This window comes from Orbicella franksi, chromosome 2, assembly GCF_964199315.1.
Source record: "Orbicella franksi chromosome 2, jaOrbFran1.1, whole genome shotgun sequence".
Classification (NCBI taxonomy): Eukaryota; Metazoa; Cnidaria; class Anthozoa; order Scleractinia; family Merulinidae; genus Orbicella; species Orbicella franksi.
The window spans coordinates 21,420,154-21,438,166 of NC_138146.1; the positions used below are offsets into that span (position 1 = coordinate 21,420,154).

General features: G+C 38.3%; 4 protein-coding genes across 5 annotated transcripts; all 4 read left to right on the forward strand.

Moving 5' to 3' along the window:
• The first annotated feature begins 105 nt into the window (after positions 1-105).
• Positions 106-4,646, forward strand: LOC145468749 (two pore potassium channel protein sup-9-like). Of its 2 annotated transcripts, XR_014042243.1 has the most exons (3): positions 106-1,212; positions 1,999-4,002; positions 4,033-4,646. XR_014042243.1 is itself a non-coding variant. In XM_081452452.1 (2 exons), exons 1-2 carry the CDS (start codon positions 924-926, stop codon positions 2,709-2,711), a joined length of 1,002 nt encoding a protein of 333 aa, XP_081308578.1. In that variant the 5' UTR covers positions 106-923; the 3' UTR covers positions 2,712-4,646. The 2 variants fall into 2 exon arrangements, 1 of the variants encoding a protein (XP_081308578.1); XM_081452452.1 differs by having other exon boundaries at positions 1,999-4,646.
• A 1,152-nt stretch (positions 4,647-5,798) lies between these two features.
• LOC145468763 (potassium channel subfamily K member 15-like) lies at positions 5,799-7,822 on the forward strand. Its single transcript, XM_081452459.1, has 2 exons — positions 5,799-6,337; positions 7,040-7,822. Exons 1-2 carry the CDS (start codon positions 6,049-6,051, stop codon positions 7,750-7,752), a joined length of 1,002 nt encoding a protein of 333 aa, XP_081308585.1. The 5' UTR covers positions 5,799-6,048; the 3' UTR covers positions 7,753-7,822.
• A 2,953-nt stretch (positions 7,823-10,775) lies between these two features.
• On the forward strand, positions 10,776-12,636 carry LOC145468773 (potassium channel subfamily K member 9-like). The gene is made up of 2 exons (XM_081452467.1): positions 10,776-11,145; positions 11,567-12,636. The coding sequence occupies exons 1-2, from the start codon at positions 10,857-10,859 to the stop codon at positions 12,241-12,243; spliced, it is 966 nt and encodes a 321-aa protein (XP_081308593.1). The 5' UTR covers positions 10,776-10,856; the 3' UTR covers positions 12,244-12,636.
• A 1,286-nt stretch (positions 12,637-13,922) lies between these two features.
• On the forward strand, positions 13,923-16,547 carry LOC145468783 (potassium channel, subfamily K, member 16-like). Its single transcript, XM_081452480.1, has 2 exons — positions 13,923-14,452; positions 15,264-16,547. Exons 1-2 carry the CDS (start codon positions 14,155-14,157, stop codon positions 15,902-15,904), a joined length of 939 nt encoding a protein of 312 aa, XP_081308606.1. The 5' UTR covers positions 13,923-14,154; the 3' UTR covers positions 15,905-16,547.
• The last annotated feature ends 1,466 nt before the right edge of the window (positions 16,548-18,013 follow it).

Sequence of the window (18,013 nt, forward strand, 5' to 3'; positions counted from 1 at the left end):
ATGACTGTCCCAAATAAGTTAAATAATGAAAAAATCATTAGTATGCAAAAGAATGATACCTAATTCAAGCAAGTTGATTCTTGGAGTCCATTGTGTGTTCCGGCTTATTAGTCTGTAACCGTTAACTACCACGCTAAACTCATGTTTTCTTAATCAACATGCTGATATAATATAAATGCAGATTTTAGTATATTTCTTTAGACTCATGCGGAAAAATCAAATAAAACGTTAGGGATATTTTCGTCTTTTTTTTCTGTTTAGTAGAGACAGCTTATCGGAGTGGTTAGGGCGCCGGACTTGAAATTCAGATGTCGCGTGTTCAAGTTCCACTCTGACCACTAAGTTACATTTGCTTCTCGGTAGACATCGTTCAACTCCTCGGTTACTTGTCTCTTAGCCAACTGGTCTGTCTCCCCGCGCACGGCACCAGTTTAGGATTTTTTAGAAAGCCTATTATGTTTATCCTGTTTATTTGAAATATTTGTTTCTAGAACCAACTAGGTGTAGCTAAGCACATTCATCCATCATTAAAGAATTATTTTTCAGTTTTGTTCAGTGAAGACTTGAAGATGGACCCGCTTCTCAAAACAGCAGTTCTCCGTAGTCTTGGCTTCTAAGTGCGGAGCATACGCGTCAACGGACTGATTTTACCAAGGCAACTAGAAGTGATTGGAGACTGAAGTCTGTCATCCACGGATTAAAAAGCTGAGGAGACAGCAAAACGATATCCTCTTGACGCCTTTATTTTGCAAGAAAAAGAAATAGTGCCACCTGCCTCATTGCCTCATTATCAAATATTCAAAATTCTCTTTAAATGCAGCTTTCTGTATTTTGTTAGGAATTTACGAAGTAAAGATCGCATAACATGTTAGGATTGTTTCCTTTTTTCTGTTCAGCTGATGAAGGTGTAAACGGACCTGAAGATGGACCCGCTTATCAAAACAGCGATTCTCCGGACTCTTGGCTTCTTGCTGTGGGCCTTGCTCAGTGCCTGGTTATTTGTTATAGTAGAGTACACCGAAAAAGATGATAGGCAAGAAAAGTATCAGTTACTATATTCCCTCTACCAGTTCCTGGCATCTAAATATAACATGAGCCTCGAGGAATTTAATAACATTTCCAGCATAGCATATGAGGCATTGAGCGAACCTAAACCACAATGGACCTATGATATCGCGGTCAATTTCGTCTGGCAAGCTTTAACTACAATTGGTAAGGAAAGAAATTATCTAAAACAGATGAATACATTAATATACAAAAAAGAAAGGTAAAATATCGCAACTTGAGAAATCCTTTACAGGACGAAGCTTTTAGTACGTTTAGCGGCATCGGCAAACAGCTGTTGATGACAGTTCACCATACTGAAACAGTCTTATGGTTGGAAGTAAGCAAACAAAAACAACAGATGTAAGTCTTATGAATTAGTGCAAGTTCAATTTTGCCCATCTACAGATTATTCCTACAGATTATTTCTAAAACTTTGGAAAAAGTTGTATCTTAACATGCTTATGACCATTCCTTAATAAAAAATGAGTTTCACCGAGCCGCTTTTAGCCTGTGAACAGGCTCCTGGCGAGGACGGAAAGAACGCATTCGGCAGGCAAAGCGAGAGGAAGAGCACAAAAAGTGAAGATTGCGCTTGCCGGGAGCCTGTTCGCAGGCTAAGCCGTTTTTAAAAAATAAGCTTTTAAAGCCTAAGTTAAGGGTGTTTTTAACAGTTTGTATCGTTGCTATTATGATCTATTATGCCATGAAGATGACCGCAAAATGACCAACAGTGGGTATTTGCCTGATGCCAATATTGCAGGATCGCTTAATAACTGTGTTAGTAATGACTCGTCAAAGTATAACTACTTGAAAGTACTGGATACTGTTGCCAGCCAACTTGAAAATATCTCGGCATCTTATTTCCTTCATCATACTCTTCAGCCAGTGCAAAAAACGATGTCCCATCAAATCATTTCATCTTTATTTTGTTTGTATTTTTTTTCTATCCAGGTTATGGATGGATCACTCCTCAAACACCTACTGGCCAGATATTGTGCATTTTTGTCTCTTTGCTTGGTATCCCCATCACACTGCTCGCGTTTAAATCTATCGGCGAACTCATTGCCAAATGGGTGAACACAATTGTCTCCAAGTTCGAAAAGAAAATCCTCAAGAGGTTGGAACCGAAGCACATGAAAACTAAGGGTGCTGTGATCTTGTTTTCGACAATGATATCCTTAATTGCCTTAAATAGTGTGTTGCTAATGTATCACACAGACTGGACACTCGTGGAGAGAGTTTATTACTGCTTCATAACATTTACAACAATCGGTTTTGGTGACTACGTTGTTGAGAAACCCCAGCAAAGGAGCACTAAGTTGTCCTTAAATAGCTCTGTATATCAAGAAAGCCATGAATCACTCAACGAGGAACAAGCCGCGCTTGGGATTTTCGTTGAACTTTTCTTTACGTTTTACACTATATTTACTTTGTGCATTGTCTCGAGTGTATTAAACGCCATCATGGCTGTTATAGAAGAAAGGAGATGTCGCCCGCGATGTCCCGGATGCGTTCCTCGAAAAACCCAGGACACAGGAGACAATGATGTTCCATATTCTGACGCTCCAAAGCAGCGTGAAACTAACCCCACTTATTTATGCATGGAAAATTATGGACTCCAGAAGGATAGCATGATATCACTCTCAGTAACTGAACTTAAGTGAGAGCACTCGCGGATAAGAAAGGTTTATACACAACAACGCGAAGTTTGATTCTGCAAAAGTGAACAAGTAAAAGACGATAGCCAAAAATGTGCAGATAAAATAATTCAAATGCTCAAAGTATAGCATCTATGCTATACTGACTAATAATGTAGCTATTTGCCTCCTAGAAGGTCATTTCTAACTGTTTACCTGACACGCCAGAAGAACAATAGACAGAAGCATACCACCCATGTAGAAGACCAACATCATACTACCCAAAAGAAATCATTTCCCGCGTATGATCGAGTAGCGGAAACTGAAATATGAAACCGATCTTTCCAAGCAATGTAAATCAAGCGACCGCCAAATCCAGGCCGGATCCAGTGCTGAGAAACAACTAAATCCGGAATCGGTCCACAAGGCCATGTCTAGTAAATCCACTTCAGTCAGTCCTGAAGAAGGTTGTGTTTGGATGACTGCTCTGCTAGTTTTACCTTGCTTCTGCCCATATCAGGACGTTAAAATGTTGGCCTTTTCTTAAAATTTTCATGTGCATGATACAGATGAAGGAGAAACAGTTACAAAAAATATGTAATAAAGGCAATTCAGCATATTCTCGGTGTACGAAGCATCTGCTTTTCTGCCGTAAGAAGACCTGATAATGTGTAATTGTGCACGCGCTTTAATTTTAAAGAACTTTATGTAGGCTGGAACAAATCCATCAGTGTAGAGTTAGAAAACTAATACTAAGACATTTATTATGCAGACTCCGTAGAGGGGTTTCCGTAGTGATGCTTTCGAAACTGTAAATGTATCGCTTTTAGATAGATAATACCGATAGAGAAGTAACAATAACCCGTGACATGGTGCGCATTGTACAAAGACAAAGAATGATGCTTGTTTGCCATCTTTCTAGCCCATGTCAGTCCTTCGCGTTTTGGTAGGTAGAAAGGTTCACCCGAGCCAGGCTCGAAGCAAGTCTATATTTTTAGAACTCTAAACGGTGATTCAGTCCGGGCTAAGAATCAACCTGGATCGTGTAAAGAGGTGCCAAACTCACCGAAAAAAATAAAAAGTCGTAGAAATGGGTGAAAATAAAGTTTTGAACAACAACCGAAGAAATTTATACCGTAATGCCATTTTGTATTGATAAAATTATTTTTAATAGTTTAAGACACCAGTAGCATCATGTAACAACAGGGTAACTTGGTTTTAACTTCTTTGAGGGTCCAACATCGGGTGGCGGGATGCGGGATAAGAACACTTGGGCGGGAGCGGGATTTGCCCATATTGACAGGCGGGATGCGGGATAGTTTTGAAATTGACGGTGGGATGCGGGAAGAAAAACCGAAAATCACACTTTACGAACGTTAGTCAGAGAACTGCTACTCTAACCAGGCAGGATTGGGATCAAATACATTCTGAGTAGGGCGGGATGGCGGGATTGAGCTAAAGAGTCTCGGGATGCGGGATTGAAAAACTTATTTTCGCACCGGGAAATCATTTTTGTATTCATTTTCTATGTTGGAGTACGGGGTAAACGACTTCAGTCAAGAGAAATGGTCTCTTGCCTCAGTATCATCATTAGCAATAGCATCTGACCTGCTCATTAAACGTTTCCTGGTGACTGAGCTTGAATGCAAGTGAATATTCTATTTTAAAAGATTCTATTAATTTGGCACGTAGCGGTAGGGGTACTGTTAAAAACTCATTACGTAGCAGCTGTATAGGCACATTCGAGATATTTGTTTTCAGACATTTCGCCAACAAATTATACCTCTCTTTCATAGTTCCCGACTAAACTAAAATAAGTTTAATCTGTCTGAGAAAGTCATTATGCATTTTTCCAGCGGGGTTTCACAAGCCATCACTACACACTCAATGATGATTGGTTCTTTGCCAATTTGCATACCTTCAAGGCATAAAAAAGTTTATTAGAAGATAGCTGTTAATACCCTGACAGCGAGAAAATAAACAGCGTTGTCAAGAGCTATGCTAAATGCTGTGATCATGCACAGACGTTTTTAACTGGCTGTGATTATAGAGATTTGACGTTTCAAGGATGACGGCAAGAAATTGATGGTTCCTGTTAAGACTTCACCTTGAATAAAGGTCAGTGCATTAAATAGACTCTAAATAGGACATGATATCAAAAGTGTTTTGAATGTGATTGTCACATTAAGCCTACAAGCCAGTCCTGTGTATATAAACACTGGCAAAATACTATTTTAGAATAAATTATCTGACTGGAATTGAAATGAATTTGACAATATCGAAAGGAGCAAGGACGTATAAGGTTAAAGAAAAATCAGTGTTTACATAGAAAGAGGGGGGATATTGAAATTTTACATCGCAATTTAGGAAATAAAATGGTATTCGCGAAAAACAAAAACTAAACAAAACCTTCAGTAGCTTCCAAATAACACTTGAGAAATAATCCTACTTGACATTTTAAAATAAAGGCATATACTTTATCTTATTTATAGATCCGTCTTTTAAGATGGGCGCGTGTGTTTCTGTCAATGCTAACTTGGCTTATTTCTGAAGGCCTATTAAACATAAGTAAAGGGACAAGTTTGCGTTCGTTGTCCTTTAAAGTTATTTGTAGTTCACTTTCCCACTCAAGAACAAACCATCAATGACCTCTCTCTGAAGCTTATGTGACTGAAATTTGAAAGTTTAATATAAGCTTTATTATTGAACGTGTTGACACAAACCCTTTCAAATACAACCATGCTCAATTAGCAGGTGCTCAGAGCTTTCAGCTATTTGAGAACCCAATAAATGTGCTGCTTATTTGATGGGCAGCTGGTTGATATGTCTGAAATCATAATCAAACCATCCGTTTACGTCGCCTGGAAATTACTAATATGTTCGATTCTTGAGTGGGAAAATGAACTACAAATAATTTACCCCGAAATTTCATGACTTATCTTGGGAGCTCTGGTAAACGAGTGAGTATATAGACTGAACAAGTGTATAAAAAGGTTTCTGTCAGCCAACGGAGCAGTGTATCTCATAACAGAGGCTATAAATATACTTATTTAAAAACACTTTTATAATAAGTACGGAGCGTATGCGTCAACGGACTGATTTTACCACGGCAACTAGAAATGATTGGAGACTGAAGTCTGGACAAAAAACTGTCCTTCATGGATTAAAAACCTGAGGAGATAGCAAAATGACATCTTCTTGACACCTTTATTTGCAAATAATAATAATAATAATAATAATAATGCCACCAGCCTCATTATCTCAGCTTTCTGTATTTTGTTCGGAATTCACGAGGTGAAGATTACATGACATGTTAGGATTGTTTCCTTTTTTGTTCAGCTGATGAAGGTTTTAAGACTTGAAGATGGAACCGCTTCTCAAAGCATCAATTCTCCGGACTCTTGGCTTCTTGCTATGGGCCTCGTTCAGTGCCTGGTTATTTGTTTTAGTGGAGTACACCGAAAAAGATGATAGGCAAGAAAAATATCAGTCACTGTGTTCCCTCTACCAGTTCCTGGCATCTAAATATAACATGAGCCTCGAAGAATTTAATGACATTTCCAACATAGCATATGAGGCATTGAGCGAACCTAAACCACAATGGACCTATAATAGTGCAGCTATTTTCGTTCTTCATGCTTTAACTACAATTGGTAAGCAGAGGAAAAATACCAAATAACCTATTAAACTTTACTTAAAAAAATTTGATGACTCCCACGTGCTAGCTTGTTATCATATACCTGGCTTGGGAAACAATTTGCACAGGATGATTCTTGCAGTCTTTTGAAAATGAACCATTAAGAACTATGAGAATGATGCAAACGAAGATTCGGCCTTTTTGTTTTTATGGTCTCCTTGAAATAAAGCTGCTTAAATAAAAATATCTAAGAGTATTCACTTGGAACTCGAAAAAGTAGCCCCTTAGTTTAGCTTACACTGTAGTTTCTGCCAATTATTTACCTCCTACCTCCTACTCGATGAACAAACTTATCCCATATAAGTCTAGAACAGAGTACTTAAAGCCCAGCTCCTGTAGTGGCGCCGCCTTATGGAATTGTCTGCCTCAGGATCTTACATAATGTAACTCACCGGGAGTTTTCCAAACGAATATCAACTCCTCACTTTTTTCTTTAGGCTACTATACGACAATGATGTAATCCGGATGATTTTTGAAACTTATTTCAGTGTTTTTATATAATAGGTTTTTAGCGTGCTTGTAACTTATGATTTTTCGTGTATAACTAATGAATAAATAAATGGGTTTTTTGTCAAATCTCCACTCAAGGCAATACATTTCATTTAGTTCATCAGCCTCTTCTCTGGTATATTTTCTCTTATTTATTTGTTTTCTGTAGGTTATGGATGGATCACTCCTCAAACACCTACTGGCCAAACATTATGCATTTGCGTCTCCTTAGTTGGCATTCCCATCACGATGATCGCGTTGAAATCTGTCGGTGAACTCATTGCAAAATACATTAACAGAATTATCACAAAGTTCGAAAAGAGAATTTTCAAGATATCGGAACCAAAACACATGAACGCCAAGAGTGCTGTGATGTTATGTGCAATTATGGTGTTATTAATTGTTATAAATGGTCTGTTAGTGGTGCATCTTCTAAACTGGTCTCTAATTGAAGCTGTGTATTACTGGTTTATAACCTATTCTACGATCGGCTTTGGTGACTATGTTCTCCGGCAGCCGCATCGGATCAAAGAATTAACTCTAAACATCTCCGTAAATCAGAACGAGAATGAGTCTGGTAACGCAAGGAAGACAACTTATGTTTATTTCGCAGGTCTTTTTGGTGCGATCTACTGTTTAATAGCCCTGTGCATTGTGTCGAGTGTACTAAACGCCATCATGGCAGCCATCGAAGAACGGAAATGTCGCCCGCGGTGTCCCGGATGCGTTCCTCGGAGAATCCGTGAACACGAAGATAATGACTCGCAATATTCCGACGCGGCTCCAGAGCAACGTGCAACTACCATGACGCATTTAAACATGGAACATTATGGATTCCAGAAGGACAACAACGTGTCACTCTCAGTAACTGAACTTAAATGACAGCACTCATGGAAAAAAAAAAACGGAAGGAAACGATGGCACTAACGTCTATGTCAATTTTCCTACCTCCCCTCCCGCAAGGACAAAGGTTTGTGAACGAGCTGTCCTAACACTTTTCAGAATGCATATGGATAATGTCCAAAGTCAGAAGGAATGCATAGAGTCATCAACTCTGTGAGTGATCTTAAATGAGAAGTAAAGATACCAGCAAAGATAAAGATAATAACGCAAAGATAATAAGTCTTTGAAACCAGTGTATGAAAGTTGCAGTGATGTTGGTGATGTAAAGGGAGTCTATTCGAATATTCATACACTAAATATTTGTTAACTTAAAGCTGAACGTATTAAAATTCATTAAAAGAATAGTAAGATCTAATTTTTTCAACTTTTCTGGGGCATGGCTTAACGAAAGATTCTCAAACTCGTCAATAATTCATCAAGTTTAAACAAAGGAAATCATGACCGTGGCGGTGTTTGGATAGCTGATCTTAATTAGCAGAGATTTTCACGATTTTATTCCACCGATCTCTCCTTAGTTTTAGTTTGATTGAGAAGATATATATCAAACACTAAAGACAGTGTTTGACCACATTACAAAACACCTCGAAGTTCATCAAAAATACTCCGCTGCGGGTCGTATTTTCAACTTTCATCTCGGTGTCTGGAATGTGGTCAAACACGGTCTTTCGTGTTTGATATATTAACTGCCAAACACCACATCAAGCTAAGCCCAAAAAGCAATGAAAACAGAGCATAAGTAGTGGTCCGTATGATCATTTAAAATGTATAAGAGAAATAAAGAAAAGATACCTTGTTGTTTATATTTAAAAGCTAATACCCATATATAGTATTGTTATGTCTTTGGATTCATTTTCCAATTTTAGCGGAGCTACGGCGGCCCGAAGGGCCGCCAAACGGAGCACCATAACTATAGGAACAGAACCACTTGCATGCACAGAAAAAAGAACCCATGCAACTCTTTTTTCATGGTCGACATGGCTAGCGGCATGGATCGCGGGCGCGTGCACCCAGCGACAACGACTTCGCGCAACATGGCGCCCATACTCCAGCTAATACCAGCGTACGTCTTTGATATTTGACATCCATGTTATGGTCAATTGACACCTGCCAAAACAAGGGTAAGGGCTCCTGGTGTAGTTTGAGATTATTCAAAATCAAAACAGAAGGCCAAAAATATAAACAGAAAACCTCACCACAAAGTTACGAAAACCAAATCAAAATTCTCGCTTAGCCTGGGTTAGCTTGATCGGGTTTTGAACAAAGCGGCCCAGAAGCTCCGCTTTTAGGCTTGGCTAAATCTACAAATTAGTTTTATGAAAACTCGTTTAGCTGTTCTGAAAATCTCTCTACAAACAATGCTTCACATATCACAAAGTCACATCCCTTACACAACTATTGATATCAACTCGCCTATTTCACAGTCAAAATTTTCCTCAATTTTATTTGATCGAAAAAGCACATTGAAGAGGTTGTAAGAACATCAAAACCCTTTGGCACGAAAACCAAAAATTTAAAAAGAAATAAAGTAATGTCCGAATTGTCTTTTGTTTCTCGCATTAATTCTGTAGCAGTATGACTTTCTTTTTTTTCTTGAGTGCTTTGAAGTCGATTGTTTTAGAATTTAAGGACATGAATTTTTTATATGCAACCACGATAATTAAATGACAGCGATCGGTCGCTAGAAACTGATTAGCAAAAACTACATTTTCAGTTGCTGTTTGCAAAGATATTTCTCACTGACATACATTCATAGACGTAGCGAAAAAAAGAACCTCTACAATCTACGAACCAGGATCACCATACGAAACATGCCAAAGTTGGTGAGTTAGATCCCGGTGGTGTAATCTGTTTGTGACGTAGGCTAGGGTCAACATTTGTTTGTTTTGTGAAAGAAAGATGTGTGCTTTTCCCAACCGAGAGCGAGATAAAGGAAAGGTTGTATGTTCTTTCGCAGTACCACCGAAATTGCTTCTCGTGTTTAATTAGCGAGCACTCGTGGTAGAACATTTATAACGATCACAAGAATTATGCTTAAAGACACAACTAGTTCTATATTTAAATGTGTATTTTTAATCCAATTATATTTTATTTAACTCTTGCATTTCTAGCCTTTGTTATACTTCGTTTAAGTCTGGCTCAGCAAAGAGGACCAATGTTATTAGTCAAGATTCTAGCCAATAAATCTGTCCTTTAATGTTGTAGTACTTTTTGGATGAGGTATATCCAAGTTAGTGCTTACAAATTAAGCTCTACAGTACCGTTAGTCAGATTGAGACATTAAAAATTTATGATGCATTAGAAATCAATTTTCCTTTCCCCATACCGACTTCTCGATAATGAAATCAATTACTTCAGGCACAAAGTTTATCTTATATTTTGTACTCTGGCGGTGCAGTGGGACTAAATTAATTAAACTTGCCGCTGCTGGGAACAAAACAAGCGCAAAGTTTTTTTTTTTAATACGACTAACTATTGTTGTTTCAGCATAATAAAGGTGCGGATTTAATATGTTATGGGTGGGAAGGCGATGGCGTGCACTTCAGTTGGATGATGAAAATTATTTTCAAATCCAAACCCAGTAACAGTGATTCGATAACTGAATTTTACGATGCCAAAGTAGTGAAAAACTAAATTCAATTACACATTTATCAGGTGTCCACACAGGTCTTTATTTCTCCTTGTTGGGAACCCTGCGGCGAAATGACTTGACATTTAAGATATTGAGGTATGTGAAACAAAAACTGTGAAACAATAAGGTGAACAGTAGTAAGACAGATGGCGAGGCGTTCAGAGTAAACAGTTTACACTACGCACTTTATTTAAATGTTCAATTTTCTTGTATAATACGATATTCGTTAGATGATGCAAGATGTAATGTCCTGATTGAAATACTTTTCACACTGACCAACAAGGACGGTGTCTTATTGTAGTTTCAAAAATTGTTCACTGACTAGCAGTTTGAAATATTTTTTTTCCGAAAGCGTCGTAAAAGTGATCCAGTGTTTGCATTTAGCAGACACATCATTTTTCCTCATTTAAAGGAGTTAACTCACCTTAGCAACAGCAGGTGTGAAACCTCCAAGATGGATCCTCTCTTCAAAATCACTCTTCTTCGGACCATTGCCTTCTTAGTCGTGGCCTTACTCAGTCCTTTGTTGTTTATTCACGTGGAGTACACAGAAAAAGACGATGCTAAAGAAAAATACAAGATGTTACACCTTCTGTATAAGTCCATGTCATCTAAATGCAACATTACAATCGAGGAGTTCAATAACTTTACCAATGTGGCACACGAAGCCTTGAGCGAGCCTACACTACAGTGGACCTATTATCACGCAACAGATTTCGTCTTGCAAGCTCTGACTACAGTTGGTAAGGGAAACATATCGAATAAAGCATGACCCACGTAAACCAAATTTATTTCACAATGTTGATGGCATTTCAGTACAATTTATCGTTTCACTGCAAATCCCTGCCATAACTGATACTATTTCCAGCCTCTCTGTCAAAAAAAGCACTTAGGTTTTTGGTTAGTGGCTTAACGGATCATGTTTGCTTTGGGTATTGTCGTCTGATATATTGGTGGGAAAAAACTGAGATTAGTGCAAGAACTTGGCAGTCTCCTTTGATCTGTCTCCTTCAAAATGGGCTTAACAGCTTAATATCCTTAGTCGATAAGTGTTGCACCATCTAAAGGACTGTTCTAATCCAGGGAAATCCTACAACGAATTTTGCACCACATATTCTCTTTTTCTGTGTCAACATTTTGTTTTTGTTCACCTTTCTATCGCAGGTTATGGATACATCACTCCTCAAACACCCTCAGGACAGATATTGTGTATCTTCGTCTCTTTACTCGGGATACCCATTACATTGCTCGCGTTCAAATCCATCGGCGAACTTATTTCTAAATTGGTCTACACAACCGTGACGAAATTGGAGAAGAAAATTCTTAACAGTTTGGAACCCCAAAAAATTAAAACCAAGAGTGCTGTGATCTTGTTCTTGTTAATGCTAATATTTGTGCTGGTAACCGCCCGGTTACATTTAAGTCTCTCCGACTGGACCTTCGTAGAAGAAATGTACTTCTGGTTTATAACATTTTCTACAATCGGTTTTGGTGATTACATTCATCACAAATCTCACCAAAGAATCACGCAATTATTTATAAATGGCACTGCAATTCAAGAAAATGAAGAAGGGATTCTCCACAGTCATAAGAGTGCTTTAACGATTTTTTTCATCATGGGATATGTGTGTCATAATATTATAGGATTATGCCTTGTTTCCAGTGTATTAAACTCCATCGTGGAGGCCCTCGAAGAACACAAGTGTCGCCCCCGATGTCTTGGATGTATTTCTCCAAAAACCCAGGACCACGCGGACGTCGACGGCGTGGAAGAACCAAGCAATCCCCAGAGACGTTTAGCTTTCGTGGCACCTTCAAGGATGACAGATGTGGAATTGTAAAACAAAAACGCGGAAAGCTCAAAAGAACGTGGGAAATAACAATATATGAGCAGCATGAAACAGAGATCACCTTTGTTAGCATGAAAAAATAGATTAGATTGATTCAGTACACGCTAAGGAATACATGCTGGACCTGGGAAAACATCACCGCCGTACCCAGTCTTCCACTCCATACTGCATCTTTCTTTATTTCCCTCTCAACAGATAACGTAAACATTGATAAGTAGTTCGGACTTCCACTGTAAGCTACCCTAGCTCCGGTAAAAAAAGCAATAGTATATTCTTTTGTACGCAATTCAAATAAAACTTGACATTTGACTACTCTCGAAAAAAAATTCAAACATTTTTAAAGCTTGCTAAGAGATAAGTAGTTCTCTATCGGAGAAAGGTTTCCCTTTTATTTACAAATAGGTAAAGAAACTTTTTGATGGAAAATTTTCAATTTCCTGTCAAAAGAGTGAAACTCCCACGGACCTTTCAATCTTTCAAGTACGGACTGTACGGTCAGTAATCAATCAGTTATAGCTAAACTAAACAAATAATATTCAACAGTGATGCTAAAACAGGTGATGAATTATTTCAAACCAGCTTAGTGATTGAATTGTTCTTAATTATTAAAAATATTAATCAATCCCAAGTCCGATCATATCCTCAAAAAGGAATATTTATAGTGCAAAGGAAATTTCTGGCAATTGCTTAAAGTTGAAAAGCGTATGAACTAAGCAGCGTTGACTAAGAATTACTAAGAATTAATTTTTTGGTCACAAAACTAGAAACGGGTTCGCATCCTTCTTTATTTACTCTTGATTTGGACCTCACTCTGCATGTTTTCGCATGCGCATTGGAGTAATACTGTTGCCAGCGCATTCAATTCGTTTGTTATTTTTTCCGTTTGTGCGCACATTCTTTCTGTTGTCATCGCATTCTATTCGTTTATCTCATTTTCACGTAATCAACATTCTGTTAGGTTTTTTTCGCATAATTTCGTTTTGTTTCAGTCCCTTTTTGTATGCGTTTTTCCAGTATATTTGTGTATTTCCATCACAACGTTAGGCCCAGTTCAGACGTCGTGCTTCTGCCGTGCCGAACTTAATTGCAATTTGGTTCGACTGTAGCACGACAGGAAAACAACTCTGATTCAGATGTCGTGTCAGAGTCGAACCAAATTCAGGATTTACTGATGCCTCGTAACAATTCTCCTCCTAACTCCCCGTGGGAACGCAATCTCACCAAAATACATTAATATGGTGAACTGCAACTGCGTTTGAGAGAGAGAATTGGGCTAAACAGGCAACAACAAACAGAAGAGAAGCTACGAGAGGCATACACAATATTGAATGATCGATTTCTGCATTTTGGGCACAATTTGCAACATCGTCGGGAATTGCAAACCTAATTTATCGCTATGCGTTAGTTGAGGAAAATAGAAAAGGCTAACAACGTGTAGTACTAAATCAACAGATTTAAGCTAGATCCAGGACCTTATATCCCAGCCGGGACGATAAGGATGAGTGAGTGAGTAGAGTGTGCAGTATGTCATCACCTAAACTTGTCACTGACGAAAGGAAGTTTACTTTGTAATAGACTCTCTTATAGAGCGTTTTCACTCACGTGGCCAGCGGCCATGCAAATTTATTGGAACAAAAGAAAGTGTTTACATATAAGAAAAGAGTTCAATTCCCACAGGATTGGTTTTGGACACCAACATTCGTTGTCTTGAGACACCAATATGGCTGCCCTGACGTCATGTGAAAATACTCTATTTCCTGGCATCGATCAAGACATGTTTGTTAAATAATACTTATCTGCAAGTCATTTCAATTTCAGGTTATAACTTTCTTTCGATCTAGCTCTCATAGAGAACTATCAGGAAGTGGCGAAGCATAGCTCAGTGGTACTGGTGTGGGTGTAATGACTTCGATGGACCCGTTACTCAAAACAGCTCTCCTTCGCACTCTAGTTTTCTTTTTACTGACCTCTCTTGGCGCTTGGTTGTTTGTCCTAGTGGAACATGAAAGCGAAGACACCAGAAAAGAAAAATATCAGTTATTGCACTCACTGTATACGTCAATGGCATCTAAATACAACATGACCATCGAGGAGTTCAACAACTTTTCCAATACGGCCAATGAAGCCCTGAGCAACCCTAAACCACGGTGGACCTATTTAGCCGCATTCGAGTTTGTCATTAGCGTAGTAACTACTATCGGTAAGAGAAAACAAGAATAAACTTATGCTAAATTCTTGCACAGACTTTTCTAGATGAATGATTATTTAACCTTTGCCTGAGTTACGAATCGCTTCACGTTGTCGCCTTACGTTTAATCAGGACGAAAAACACGAATAACATCCAACTGGCGTGTGTTGCGTAAACGCGAAAGACTATCGTAAAATCATTAAAAACTGCCAAGAATAAAAAAAAATAGACAGTTGATGTTTGCTCTTTTTTTCGTTTTTTTCGGTTCTTAAACAATTACGTTCTTTCTTCTCGTTATTTAGGAGCTCGCCATAACTACATGTAACTCGAGTTTGCTTTGCTTTTACCGCTATCCGCTAAAAACAGGATAAAAGAAACATTTTCACCCAAACTGTTATCTAGGAACAGGAGGATAAGCGCATAGAGAATTGTTTTCTCTATTCAAGTTACTTCTTTTGCTGACTTTAAGAAGCACAGTAGAACGGCTTAAGACTAAAAAAAAACTCAAAAGAAATACAGAAAAGTTAAAAAGGTGCACGGATGGACAAAATTTGGGAAGATTAAAATAGATCCCTGTTGGACAAACTTGAAAAACGGCATTACTTCAAAAGCTTATCTCAAAAATCTACTGAAAGTGCCATTTCTATAATGCTCAGATTTAAAACTGTAGCTCTGCCAATTTGAAGAACTCAAAACTTCAGGAAATAAACATAATTATTTACAATACCGTGACCTAGCCCCTTAAAGTCTCAGAATAATTCAGAATTTCTTTACATCCGAGCATGATGTTAAAATCTCTGTTTGTTTGTTCGTTTGTTTGTAGGTTATGGAAACATCACTCCTCAGACACCAGCCGGGCAGATATTATGTGTCTTCATTTCGCTACTCGGCATTCCCATTGCTTTGCTCACGTTAAAATCCATGGGCGAACTCACTGCCAGACGGCTTAACGTAATGGTCACGAAGTTTGAAAAGAAAATCCTTAAAAGACCAGAGCCAAAACGAGTTCAAACAAAGAGTGCTATGATTTCGGTTGCCTTAATGGCTGTGTTAATGGTGGAATGTGCTTTTTTCGTGACCCATCTTCTGGGCTGGACTTTCATCGAAGGACTGTATTTCTGGTTTATAACATTTACTACAATTGGATTTGGTGACTACGTTATCAGCGATATCGACGTCCCGAGCTACAACAAATTAACTTTTAACATTTCCTTACATCAAGAAAACAAAGATGAATCAGTTGACGTGCATATCTACAATATACTCAAAATGTTAAACTGTTTATTTGGATTATGCATTGTCTCAAGTGTACTCAACTCCATCATGGCGTGCATTGAGGAGGCCGGGAGATGTCGTCCCCGGTGTCTTGGATGTTGTAATCGAAACCTCCAAGACCATGTGAACAGTGAACAAAATGACATTCCAGAACAGCATGAGATGTGTGTGGAACATCTTCAGACTTAGGTTCAGTCTTTAGAGTATTATCAGTGTCATCATCTTGCTTTCTTTTGCCTTTAAATTTGAATCTAAGCGTCATTAGTAGCCGCTCAGCTGTGTGTTATTGGAAGTCAGCGAATCCGATTCGTTCTCTTGCCCGGTGTTTTCTGTTTAACAAATAGATTCCACGTTGCCGTGCGTCTGTTCATTAAAAGGTCACAGATTATGCCAAAATGCGGTAAGAACAAAAAAGTAGCACAAGAGCTTTCAAAAAGTAGCACAAACACAACAATTAGATTATTCGCTCTCGATTTCTATGCGTAATAGTTGACTCGGGCTGCGCCCTCGTCAACTACCACGCATAGAAATCAAGAGCGGATAATCTAATTGTTTTAGTAGAAGTCTACTAGTCGTTCAGAACTTTATCAAAATCCTCTTCACAGACACTTCGAAAACGCCAAGAAGCGGCCGTCATTTTGTTAAGAAAGGCACACTGCCATGCTACCCACTATCTATCACAGAATACATGGTGAGTAGCGTAGCCAATCAGAGAACGGCATTCAAGATAGAACGCCAGTAGATTTATACTAATACTAAACAGACGCACGGCAACATGCAATCTACTTAAATGAAACATTTTAATGACGTCATCTACCCCAGTCTTCCAATAGATCGTAAGTATTAGTAAGAACCATTCACAATGCGCGAATAATTCGAGTTATTGTATCATAAACAATCAGGTTGTGAGCTCGAGATTTCTATGAGGTGACTACCTCTGATGGAAAACTATCACCTCAGAAATCGAGAGCGAATAATCTAATTGTTTTAGTAGAATTACTAAACTTTACTTCAAATAACGGTTTCCAATTATTGTATTTCTCGACATGTTATTAAAATATGCGCCTTGAAAAGATCGTTCGGATTGAATTGTCATTTAAAATTGAAGTTGTGTGCCGTGTACATCAGTTTTTTTCAATAATAATGTCCTTCGTTTAGACTTCTCAGGAATTTACTCACCATTTGCATCAAATTTTTCCTCCAAAACTTTGGAAAAACGAAAAAAACGTCGCTATTTCGTAGACGACCTCCAGCCACCGCACGCTAATGCCTGATAGTGTACAATGGCTCAGTCAATCAGATTGCAGCATTTGCATTAGTATACTAGTAGAATTCTACCAATCGCTGATAGACAACGATCGCGCACGCGTTGCTCTTGACTCCTGATTTTAGTAATCCTTTACAGTTCTTGCTAAAACAATTAAACGCCTCTTTGACTGTTCGCGCACAGAGCACGAAGGCGAGTATAGTCTAATTTTTGATTAAAACGCTCACAAAATCTACATAGACGACCCTAGGCTTATTCTTTACAGCGCCTATACTGTTTGAAAGATAAATAATAACAACAAGCTTGTAAAAATATATTTCAAAGGTCAATTTTTATATCTTTCCAATTTTAAAACCGCAAAATGACTGAAGTGAATAGATCTAGATCTGTACTGCTACTCTGCTCGAAATATTAACGTTTTTAGCAACCGCTCGATCATTTTACTCTGCCGCCGTCTAGTAAAACCAAGGACGAATAAATTAAAAATACTCATTTTTGACAAGTTTTAACCGGTCTATAACTTACGCTTGAGAAATAGGATTAAAACGCTGGACTGCCCACAATATCTGCTGCCCTGTGATTGGCTAGTACAAAATTACAATTGGCAACACTGCTATGACAGGAGTTCGTCAAGTACGCCTCAATTCAAAACTTTTGACCCATGAGTAAACGGCAATCTTTGACCTTTTGCTGCTTGTACACTTCAAGAAACTATTGCTATTCATTAATTCAAAGGTGTATGCCATCAAACACTTTGAAAGAATGTCATTGTGAGGTTCATGAGCAATTCCAAAAATGTTTACAAGCAAATCAAAAGGCCACAAATTTTGTTTGAAAATACCCCCAGTTACGTTTGTAGGGGTTCCGCAAGACACTATTCTCAGTCACTATTTATTGGTATTTTGACAGTTTGCTTTGTTTTTTAGGGACGGGGCGAGTTTATTAGGAGGTTGCCGTTAGGCAGTCTGTTTTGGATCAAACGGATGTATATATAAAGAGAGCACAAAGCCTGAGCGCGAACGAGCGACTTT

What these genes read in the sequence shown, in the direction of transcription:
- LOC145468763 (XM_081452459.1), top strand. Translation starts at nt 6,049, where the DNA reads ATGGAACCGCTTCTCAAAGCATCAATTCTCCGGACTCTTGGCTTCTTG. An exon ending in TCATGCTTTAACTACAATTG is followed by an intron (nt 6,338 to 7,039) that starts GTAAGCAGAGGA and finishes TGTTTTCTGTAG; the next exon opens with GTTATGGATGGATCACTCCT.
- LOC145468749 (XM_081452452.1), top strand. Translation starts at nt 924, where the DNA reads ATGGACCCGCTTATCAAAACAGCGATTCTCCGGACTCTTGGCTTCTTG. An exon ending in GCAAGCTTTAACTACAATTG is followed by an intron (nt 1,213 to 1,998) that starts GTAAGGAAAGAA and finishes TTTTCTATCCAG; the next exon opens with GTTATGGATGGATCACTCCT.
- LOC145468773 (XM_081452467.1), top strand. Translation starts at nt 10,857, where the DNA reads ATGGATCCTCTCTTCAAAATCACTCTTCTTCGGACCATTGCCTTCTTA. An exon ending in GCAAGCTCTGACTACAGTTG is followed by an intron (nt 11,146 to 11,566) that starts GTAAGGGAAACA and finishes TTTCTATCGCAG; the next exon opens with GTTATGGATACATCACTCCT.
- LOC145468783 (XM_081452480.1), top strand. Translation starts at nt 14,155, where the DNA reads ATGACTTCGATGGACCCGTTACTCAAAACAGCTCTCCTTCGCACTCTA. An exon ending in TAGCGTAGTAACTACTATCG is followed by an intron (nt 14,453 to 15,263) that starts GTAAGAGAAAAC and finishes GTTTGTTTGTAG; the next exon opens with GTTATGGAAACATCACTCCT.